The sequence below is a fragment of the Geospiza fortis genome, unplaced genomic scaffold (assembly GCF_000277835.1).
Source record: "Geospiza fortis unplaced genomic scaffold, GeoFor_1.0 scaffold130, whole genome shotgun sequence".
Classification (NCBI taxonomy): Eukaryota; Metazoa; Chordata; class Aves; order Passeriformes; family Thraupidae; genus Geospiza; species Geospiza fortis.
Window position 1 is genome coordinate 10,159,244 of NW_005054300.1, and position 11,473 is coordinate 10,170,716.

General features: G+C 37.5%; 1 protein-coding gene across 1 annotated transcript; it reads left to right on the forward strand.

Moving 5' to 3' along the window:
- The first annotated feature begins 5,372 nt into the window (after nt 1–5,372).
- On the forward strand, nt 5,373–10,699 carry PTPN20 (protein tyrosine phosphatase non-receptor type 20). The gene is made up of 5 exons (XM_031061689.1): nt 5,373–5,425; nt 7,106–7,196; nt 7,721–8,055; nt 9,749–9,811; nt 10,628–10,699. The coding sequence occupies exons 1-5, from the start codon at nt 5,423–5,425 to the stop codon at nt 10,697–10,699; spliced, it is 564 nt and encodes a 187-aa protein (XP_030917549.1). The 5' UTR covers nt 5,373–5,422.
- Nucleotides 10,700–11,473: the final 774 nt, after the last annotated feature.

Consider the following 11,473-nt stretch of genomic DNA (forward strand, 5'->3'; position numbering starts at 1 on the left):
ACCAAGGCAGAGCCTGGTAAGCAGCCACATCCACTCATCATATGACAGAAGTGGGATTATGTTGCCTGAATTCAACTTTGGTCTTAGCGAGACAAGTCACTTTTACAGTCAGTCCTGTCTCATAGCTGTAGGTACAAACATATTCTTCACCCTGATTTGAAGCTCTGGCTAAAGTGCTCCAGACATAGGACCACAGGGAAGGAATGCCCAAGTGTGATTTTTAAATCTAGGAACAAAGCTGTAAAACTCTCAAAGATGCTTTAACTCAGTTTAAGTTTTTAAGTCATGAATGTTGGTCTGATTTTACCCCATTTTATGCAACTCATTGATGAAATCACAGCCTGGTTTTGGCTCAGTTGCTAAAATACTTCTCCCACAAACTTCACATCCCATCACTCCTACTTATCTTCTAGAAGCACTACACCTCCTGTTCTGTCTGGCAGACAGATCCTCTCTCTTCTGTGGTGTTCTTGCTCAAACCCAGAAGCCTCTGCTCCCAGGTCTATTATTCATTTGAGAGCACACCCATCTTGCAAAAGGCAGTACTTGACAGGCACGATTAACTCTATGGAAGAACTTTGTGCTCTATGCTCTGTTTTACTGAATACTCAAAAATTAACTACTAATTAAAACTGGGAATGGAAGCAAGGATATTAAATTACCAATAGATTACATAGTTATAGTCCTCAACTTTCTATTTCTTTGAATACTGAAACATATCCTGTAACGTGGAGAAACCTAAGTGGGAAGGGTATAGAATTCCTCCTTCTGGCCTGCTGGTTACAAATTGAAGGCTTTGTTTCAAGTATTCTTAGTCAAGAAGACACTGCCATTGCCATTCTCTTATTACATGATATCAGTGAATTTCATAGTTTCTGGGAAGTTTAAACTGTTTTCCTGCAAAACACAATGGTATTATAGAAGTACTGGCAGCAAAGTTAATCTATGGTATTTTTCCCTTAGCACTGTGAAGAAGTGAGCTGGGTTAGGGAGAGCAGATTTAAATTGTTTCGTGGGTTTTTATAGCTGCTGTTGATACAGGGCTTTACTTCAGTGTATCTTCTGGCAGTCTGAATTATGCTGGCTTCTTTGTTGGTGACATATGGCATTTGTGCTCTGTTAACCCTCCCAGGCATTCACAAGAGGGAGATTCCATGCCAGTTTAAGACCCTGTATCTCAGTGCCCCATCTGAGGTCAAAGTCCTTTGGTCTAAGCAGCAGAGAAGAAATAGACCTATATTTTCATTCATTTGATTTTTTTTGTTTGTTTTCTGGCATTCAGCAAGTGGTGGGGAAAGCCTGCAAGCTCATCCTGTTTTCAGTTTCAAGCAAGAAAGCTCCAACCAAATGTGCAACAAGGTAAAATCAGAGAAGTTTTCAGAAGTTATCAGGCAATGTACTCATGTTTGTTTACAACATGAGTTTGCGGCAATGTGGGCAAGAACCACACCTTCTTAATGGAAAAAATGTTTAATGTGAGGGAAGTGTGCTGCCATGACTGGAGCTGCTGACATTTGAGTGAGTCAGGATTCCACTGAGACAAGAGCATATGATAAGTATAATACATATGCTAAAAGGGTGGAGGGAAGAAAGGCTGCATATGCAAGTCTTGTTCTGATTCTTTATAATACTGAAATGAATAATTTATTAATTTTACCATCCTTTCAGTATTTCTAAACCATGTACATTAAAAGATTTCTATCCAGCTATCTCCACTACTATTCAAAATTCAAATGCATCTAAATTTCTTCAAACATGGCTATGATTTTGAATCTTAGTAAGTCCTGCAAGTCATTCCACATTAAATTTCAGAGCATCTATTATTTATAAATTAAAAACTGTAAAACTCCTCAGAAAATGTGAGAAAATTAGGTCTTCTTATCCTCCAGAAAACAAATGAAAAAGCCCAAACCCTGATCCAAGTAATGTAATTGAACCAGAAAAAGAAAAATGGTAATTTGAACTAAAATTTAAATAATGATTTATCAAGTGTTACAGCGGAGAAGCAGCTACTTTCATATACTAATAGCTGATATCCTGCATTATTATTTAAATGCAGGACCTAGTTATTACTCTTTAGGATGGATAAACAGCCACCAGTACTATTGCTTCTATTGCATATGGAGGATCATCAAGGGTCTGCCTTCTCTGTTAATTGGGTGCTTCTTTAGCAGAGCAGCTGCACCCAGCTCCTACCATTAGCATTGTTGTGTCTCAGATAAAAAAGGAAATTATTACCAACAGCTCCATCTCAGATGCTGGTGCTTCCTGCTGCCAAGAATTGGGAGGGGAAGAATGTGACTCATGATTCCTGTGATTGCATTTCTTTCTCAGATCAGAGAGGATATAACAAACCTTTCAAAGTCAGTCATGCATGCTGAGATGTAGAGGTGTCTCTAGACTGTATTGTTCTATTGCTCAGAAACTTACAAATGCAGCTGATAAGGCTTTTTACTCCAACTAGTTACTGCAATACACACTTTTGTCTGAAAGTGGAAACTATTTTATTTTCCCTTTCCTTCTTAAGCAAAGGACAGAAACATTTCTGTCAGAAATAAGAGTGTTGATGAAAGTAACTACATTCTTGATGCTTCTGTGTACTGATTATTCACAGCGTTTTCTTTTTTGAAACATGCAGGATGCAGAAAGAACGGACAAATCTCCTCTGCAAGGTCAGCTGGCTGGACAAGACTATAAGGATCTCATCAGTAACGTTTCAGACAGGTAAGTCTTTCAAATGAAGTAAAACTATCAAAATAAATAGTATGGATAAATCATTTGTATATTTCCAGCTCTGTCCTAGCATGGTATGAAAATGACAGAAGCACGGGTCTATTGGAATGCAGCTCCACCTTCAGGAAGAGCTGCTAAACAGCTTCCACACAACTACTAAGACAAGAGAATTGAAGCTTCCAGGTGTAAGAGCTAACAATTGAAAAATATCCTACATGAAAATGGTTACTAGCTGTGAGAAACCTTACTTCCAGTCATTTTTGAGCAGCTATTTATTCAAAGTACATTCTTACTCTGAAAAAACCAACCAAAATCGTACACCGAAAATAGTATTTTTCAGTAGCTATATGGCAAACAACACCCCAGACAAAATGCTACTACAGAGCCTTGAACTTATGATCTTCAGAGTTCTGACTAATTCTTGTAAATAGTTGCTCAATAAAGTTAAAAGTAAGCACAAGTAGATTAAACACAAAATCTTTGTATGGTTCAGATTATCAAAGCTTCTGCCACTTCAACTGACATTGTTTTGCAGGTCACAGAAATGTACAGAATGTAAAAGCTGCAGAAGAGAAAATCAACAGTCTGAGTCAGGCAGCTGGAGCAATGAAGATGATGTTATGCCCCACAGGATTCCTGTTCTACCTAGAAGTAATCATACAAAAACTTCTCTTGTTTCTTCAACAGTATAGCACAGCATCTCCATATATGTGCACTGAGAACAACACTAGTCCCTTGTAGATAAGCTAAGGATTTGCTCTTTCAGTCTAAAAGACCAGAGCACTCAAGACACAATTTTTACTACTGATGCATAGACAGGCCATCCAAACTTTTGTAACTCTCAATGGAGATATACATCATGAGGTCTGTCCTCTCTCCCTTACTGTTCCCATACAACTTCGCAAAATAAGTGAATAAACACTTAAAAATGCAGAACAAAGGGTCAAATTGTCTCTCAAGACTTTTCCCCCAGAATCACTGAATTTCACCCCCCATGACAATTTCATTAAAATGTCTAGAACTGATGTGCTTAAGCATGTACTGAAGCACTTTCACAGCTCAGATGCCAAAGCCCCTCTGACACCCAGAAGAGTTTACAGAAAGAATCTGCCTAATTGTTCCTTTATGAAAATTAAGCTCCTTCTGCTCCAAATGAGAATAATTTGTGAAAGGAATCACTGAGGATTCTGCAGTATCTCACAGATTCTGTGAAATACATATTGCTCTCTATCTCCTTGCTTCTTCTCACCCAGTGGAAGCAATGAGTTGCTGATGGCCCTTATTAGAAGTAAAACACAGATAACTCCCTCACACTACCAAGCTTTGCTGGCCAACAAACAGAAAATCACAAACAATCTATCATCTACTAGCTGCTCAGAGTTTGGGGTTTTTAATTCCCTTTGATCTGGAAGGAGAGGTGTATGGGAAATAGTGTGCTCTGTCTGGAGCGGGGATCTGTCTTCACTGGCACCCTCAACTCGATAACAGGAGCCTCTTTGAGGGTTAGAGACTGGAATGCAAACAGAAAGTGTCTTAAAAGCTCAGGCAAAGCAGGGGCAAGGTTTAGCCCAGACACAAACAGAGCAAGCACAACTCTATTGTAACAGAAATTAGTTAAGAGTAGTGATGATACCTTACAGGAGGAGAGCAGAGCATTGCTTCTTGTCTTCATCCTGTAGCAAAGCCCTGGAACACATCATCAGCTTTTCTTTCAGACATCTGGTATGTTGTCCTTTACAAACAGTAGCCTATGGTGAAAAAACCCAAATTCCATAACTCCTCTGCCTCAAACCATTATTTTTTACATAACAAGCCACTCTTTTTTCTCAACATGGGAACAAAAGTTTTTCTATCACTCCAGTAGAGTAGTGATATTTCTGAAGATGCAATGTTTATCCATTTTCCTAATTTGTCAAGTACTGGACCAGAACACACATTTCAGGATGAGCTAAGTAGTAAAACTGAATCCTCAGTTTGGTGCATCAAAGATAGCTCATATATTGCTCTTGAAGGGCAGTATGAGTTAAGATGAGAAGAAAAATATATTTGCTTACTTTAGGAAGGAAGTTTGTCATGATTATTCCTAGCAGTGAAGTGTGGCAATACTGATTGGATGGAAGTGTTGGAAATGTGGAGATGCTTCTCTGTGAAGATGTGGCCAGTCTCCTATAGCAGTATAAACTAGCATTAAAGTCTCCAATTCTGCAAGAACAGTTTATTTAGAACAGACTGTATTTAGAAACTCTGTGAGGAAATAACTTGCAATAGTTGGATCTGCTTCCAAATAACATGAAATGTGGTGCTGGTTGTATCCACGATGTTGACTTATTCTTCTTTCTGCTGTGAACATAAGTTGAAAATATTTTCTTCCATTCTGTCATATTTCACTTCCACAATATATGCAGCAAAATATATATACATACTGTAGCTCCCTAGCTTTTAAAGCCAAGATTCTGAACTATGAACAATAATAATTAAAAACTTCTTAGTTTTTTGTTATTGTGTTTTGCTTTTTTGTTTGCTTTTTTGTTGTTGATACATAGACAGAACCTTTGCTTCTGGAGATGAACTGACCCAGTTAATTAACTTGAAACCATCACAGAGTGGAGTAGATCCAAGGACTGGCATAACAGGTCTTATTCAAGGACTTCAGCTGCAGATTGAGAATCAAGAGGTGCTAAAGGAGTTTATGGTAAACTTTGATTATTTCTTAAGAGTTAACAGTTCAGCACAGCTAAGAAAGTGACTTTCCACAGAGTGTATGGGAGTTCAGCTTGTATATATTTACTGCATCCTTTTTCCCTGACAATTATTCCTACCAAAATGGGGTTTCTACTCTGCTGTTTGGGTGGTAGTACAGTATTTGCATCTCTCTTCCCATGCGTATCAGCCTTACTATGCTCCCTCTTCAAAGATACTGCCCATGTAGAAGGAAAATAAAAAATGTAACATTCACAATGTAGATTGGGAATCACTTCTTCCTAGACTGACTTCTTCTTATTACCCGCTCCGCTCTGCTGAACATCTACCTAAGAACTATACTAGGGGCTGCATCTAAGCAAGAAATCCATGCTGCTAAGGATTCACTGAAGCAGAAACAGTTGAAAGGAAAATGTTCCACACAATGGAACACTCCAGTTATCCATGGAACTCATTGCCACAAGATGCTGTTATGGTCAGCGACTTTGTAATGAAATTACAACGAAAAAGTAATGTACCTCCACAGATAATGAAAACACATAATTACATCTGATTGCATATAAATAATGAAAAAAATGTAAAATTAGGAAGGCTTGTAAAATCTCTTGTTTCAGAATATAAACAGAGTATGAAGTTATCATCAAATTCCCAAAGAATAGATTATTTCATAATTCTTCAAGATAGCACTGGATTTTCCTTTAAAGGACATGCTCATTACCAGTGCAATGGATTGCTGCCACTTTTCCGTAGTAATTGCAATGTTATCAGTTTCTTTTACTTGCCTTTATATCTCTGACTTTCTGGATACAAAACCCCACAGGCTGAAGTGTATAGGATTTGCTGACATTCCCTAAAAGTTCAAGGGCATATATTAATTTTCATTCATTACATTCCATTATTGATGTAAGTGTAGCTTACTATGAGCTCAGTCACATGTCTGCACAGAAAACATAAAGATCTAATAAATAAAGTGCTGGTTACCAGAGTAAAAGCTGTAGGAACTGATGCAAGTGTTCAAGAACTGTCATATGTACTTCAGTTCTTATAAATGTATAGTGGCAGCATGTGATGATTGAGCATTGTGCAATGCACAGAAAATAGGTAGAAGAATTAAAAAAACATTGAGGTAACGCAAAACTGTAATGAAGTGAACTCGCACATTCCTGCTTCTGACTACCCTGCATTCAATTCCCCTAAATTTGCTGTGAAGTTCTTAATGACTGTATGATTTGCGCTTAATATCATTGGTGCTGTTCCCTATATTTATCACTTACTCCATCACTGAAAAGTATTCAGTCATTTTTGCACTGTTCATAGTGCAATAGTTAGTGCTTGTGTTATCAATCATAAATGCTGACATTTGGCCAACACAGTATTCCAAACATCTATAATACAGCAATATAAAACAGGGACTTGTAATGATGGGATCTGAGGATGAAGGCTGGAGTTATCACTTGAAAATGCAGAAATATTGTGCAGGGAAGAGAAAATACAAAGCAAATTGAATTTTTTGCCTAGAAGTTCAGAGAATGATGTATTGATTCTCTTCTGTAAGAAGTCTATTTGCCAGTCTTGGGTTATATACAGCAGTAAAGCTTGTTCACACTGACACTGTAAAAGCTGTCTGTTGAGGATATGAACAATGCAGATTGACTATTTCTTTTTCATCTAGGCTTTAGAACATGTGAAGCCAACAGATGACTGCAGAACTGGCAAAGCACCAGAAAACCAGAATAAAAACCGATACCAAGATATCCTTCCATGTAAGTATGCACAGAAATGAGAACGTGCATTTGGTGAACAAAGTCATCAGAGGAACACAAAAAAAATTTCTGGACCCTTGATGTCTTCCTAAACTGCAGCAACAGGACAACACATGCAAAAATGTGTAGCATCTCTATCTTCAGTGACGCAGTGTATATATTCTTAGAGGTTCCTCTCGTTTATAACACCAATACCCAGTGACAACATTCTTATGCAATACCTGAGAAGCAGCACTGTGTACACTATGTTGGAACACTAGAAAACAATTCTATAGTAATTAGAAGGCTTTTCACAGTGTTGCACAAGTACCTCAAGAGAAATAAAGCTGCAATGAACCATACAATTTATCAGTGGGAATTCTTACTTGCAATGGTTAATATTAGTGCTAATAGTCAAATGTGTTCTAAAATCCAGAGAGATACTTTTCTGGAGAGACTGAAGTTTCCTCTTTCCTGAGTTCTGGAGATGGTAGAACTCTGTTTCAGATCCACAGCTGAAATAGCATCTTTCTGTTTCTGTACAGATGATAAGACACGAGTTCCTCTGGGAGAAAAGAATGGCTACATTAATGCAAGTTACATCAGAATGAATGTTGGAGAAGAGGAACACTTTTATATTATAACCCAAGGGCCTCTTCCATCCACTATGGCTGATTTCTGGCAAATGGTCTGGGAGAGTGAATCAGATGTGATTGCCATGATGACAAAAGAAGTGGAGCTAGGGCAAGTCAAATGCCATCGATACTGGCCTGAATCTCCCTATAACTCCAAAGAACTGGCTAATTTCTATCTCAGGCTACACAATTACCAGACTCTGGAATACTTCATAATTAGAAAAATAGAAATTATCAACAAGCAGGTAAGTTGATTTAATACTTTCATATATGATGAAATTGATTATGTAGTTTACGTGAGTGGATACAAGTAGTATTGTTTGCTTGTTCCATTATATGTGCCCAGTATTTTTTGGGGATGTAAAAATCTGAATAACAGACATGAAATTAGGATTAATGAGGTGCTTTCCTCTTGCTCATTGCATAAGCAATGGATATAATATTACATACGTTTGGACGAGAACTTCCAAAAATGAGACCTCTAATAGTCACAGAACTGGTGTGTTCAGTGTTTTGCAGAATTGTTTACTGTTCTCATCAAATCACATCCCCACCAGAGTGGATTCATTCTGTAATGGTGGTTGAATGGAAAGAGAGGGAGAAGGTGGCTTTCATCCTAGAATTTAGGACAAATGATACTTTCCTTGTTTATAAAAAGACACAAACACACATGAAACTACAAATCTAGCAGCAATTTTTGGAAACTTAACAAATACAGAATCCAGGTGGAAGACCATGGAAAACAGGGCAGGTATAAGTCTTGCCTTGATATTAAGTAAAGCTTTGCAAAAACTTCTGCAGGACATATAATTTAGTGGGATAATTAAAACATCTGTGCCAGACTAAACTTGGTGCCTTTTCCATCAAGATAACAATTTGAGGAAATTCACCTTATGTCACTGAGCGTGAAGCATTGTAAAGCATTTGATACAAGCCTTCCCAAAAGACTCCTAAAATGGCAAGATGGAACACCATATGTGATTGTTTCAATGAACATATTAACTTTGCTATGTTTGTACTGAATCAGTAGCAAACTACTAGAGAAAGCCACAGGTCTACTTCAGCAGAAATCCATATTTACATTCAAATTCTTCTGGTGGTAAAAATCCAGGTAGTTAGCACTCAGATTTTTATGTGGCTTTGTGAACTGGCAACAAGAAGTGTTGACCCAGGAAAATTCAATTAATATTACCAACAAATTACATAACTACATTCTTTCAAGGCAGCAGAGTAACTTAAGTGTCTTGTCAAAGTCATATGAAGTAAATTTCCTAGGTCTGTGTTTCTGAGTGCATTTCCTGAAACCTAAAGAAACTTTAACGGAGTCAAGTATGAAAAGCTAGAGAACTGTAGACAAAAAATTTTAAGAATGAAGCTGTCGGAAAATTTTTAGTGGAATTCCTTGAAAATTGGGACTGATAATCATTGACCTTTCTGGTCTCTCTCTTCTAGACAGAAGAAAAGCGCATTATAAGTCATTTGCAATTTACTACTTGGCCAGACCACAATACTTCTAAACTGGCTGAGCAGCTTGTAAAATTTATTTGTTACATGAGAAAAGCTCACAGGAGAGGACCTATTATTGCTCACTGCAGCACTGGCATTGGAAGAAGTGGAGTTTTGCTGTGTGTTGAAATTCTTCTCAGCCATATAGAAAAAGATTTATGTGTAAGTATCAAACAGGTCATTGTTAAGTGTTACAAACTTGGTATGGATGTCAACAGCATGGTGGGAACATCTTAGAACAGAATAAATCCTCTAAGAACGCACCCTAACAAAACGGAATAAACCCAGCTTTCATTGTTTTAAACAACAAAGGTAGTAACTACAAATATACTGTTTCTAAAAGAGCTGTCACAGCTTCCCCATCTGAATATGCTTAAATCTTTCTTTCTAACTTGCACATCAACCAAAGTAAAAACAATTCTCTTCTGACAGTTCAACATCAAGCAGATAGTGAGAGATTTGCGAGATCAGCGTTTTGGCATGATCCAAACTAAGGTAAGTTCTAAATATGCAACTAGATCATTGTGTTTTTTAAAAAGCCTCAATCTGTGGTACAGCTCCATATGCTATGATAAAGCTGGGACTTAAACTATCATTTTAGTGCTCTCATTTGAGGAAAATAACAGCCCTCTAGCTCTTGCCTAGTTTTAAATATGAAAGTCTGTCCCTTACTGAATAAGGGAAATAAAAGTAAAACAGCAATATAAGACAAATACAACACATCCCCCTTTCTTTTTCGAAAGCAAGAAGAAAAGCAAGATTCAGAATCGGATTTACTAAAAAACCTACCCTGCAAAATTATACCCTTTAGTTGAATTCTTGCTATTGATGAGTTATCATCACCAAGTAAACCCTTCTACTCCTGAGCTAAACCCACTCCTGAAAAGATTTTTCACACAGAAAAAAGACAAGATACTGCTAACTCACCTTAGAGAAAACAGTTGGTGAGAATAAAAACAAGAGAAGACTAAAGTTCTTCCTATAGGCAAATATTTTAGCACATGCTTTGATAGATTTTTCTTCAGGGTAATGATTGAGCATGGGACTAAAATTAAGCAATATATAACCTTCACTGTCCTACATGAGAGTTGAGTACATGCTTAAACCACAGAGTTCCTGTACTTTTACCAGTGATGGAACAAAAAGAACAAGGATTCTCTGAAAGATGTACGTTTTGTATCCATATGACATAGATGCCAATGCTATAAACATATAACATAGAAACATATAATTTCAGCTAGTCCATCATTCTTTGTCTAGAATTTATGTTGAATGTAAGTAGGTGTTTCACACTGGTGTCTCCACACACAGGATGAGTATTTATTCTGTTATGAAGTTGTGCTGGAAGTCCTTCAGATCCTGCGAGCAATGGATTCCTACTGAATATGATTCCTACAATGTGACTCTTCCTGTTGCTATTCCACTGGACTCCAGGGACTGCTCTGCAACTACTTTAAAGAGATGTCATGCCAGCACAGACAAGTGTTATATAATTTTTTAGATTACAAAGTAATTTAAAAACCTTGCTTAAGATGTCCTGCGCAAGTCATTTATTTCTTGGCTCAAAGTATGAAGAAAACAGCCAGCACTGCAACACTGTTGTGTCAAACTGCTATGGACAATTTTTGCATTCTGTGTAATAACATATTCATTGTTAGGAATATGTGTTGGGACTGTAGCAAGGATGTAGCAGCCTTTGGAATTAGCTTTACTATCCAGAGGGCAACTACAAAGATCTAGGATTCTGTTGGTGTTAGGGGAAGATTAGTTGTCCCTCATCTATTGTTGTGCACTGTTTGCTTCCAGACTGCAAACCAGTGTTTACTCCACCAGTTATGCTATTGCATGGAAGGACTCAGTTTGGTGACCTTTGGTTGCTTGAACAATGTAGAACCATGTCCAGCCCATGAGTTTATCACCAGACATCTTAAATCAAGAAATTGACAGAAAAAAATAGGATGCCTTTAAACCCTGGTCCTCTTCAAAGGAAGAGCATTCTAATAATTGGATGGAATATTAATTTTTTCCAGCAATATGAACAGATGTAGATAGCATCAATATTTTCATTCCACATCCATAGCAAAAGAAATGCAATACTAAGCCCGGTGAAACAACTGTGTGTGCGTTGTGGTACACACAAACATTTCATCTTTCCCT

What these genes read in the sequence shown, in the direction of transcription:
- PTPN20 (XM_031061689.1), top strand. An exon ending in TAGAAATTATCAACAAGCAG is followed by an intron (nt 8,056 to 9,748) that starts GTAAGTTGATTT and finishes CTCTTCTGACAG; the next exon opens with TTCAACATCAAGCAGATAGT. An exon ending in TTGGCATGATCCAAACTAAG is followed by an intron (nt 9,812 to 10,627) that starts GTAAGTTCTAAA and finishes CTCCACACACAG; the next exon opens with GATGAGTATTTATTCTGTTA.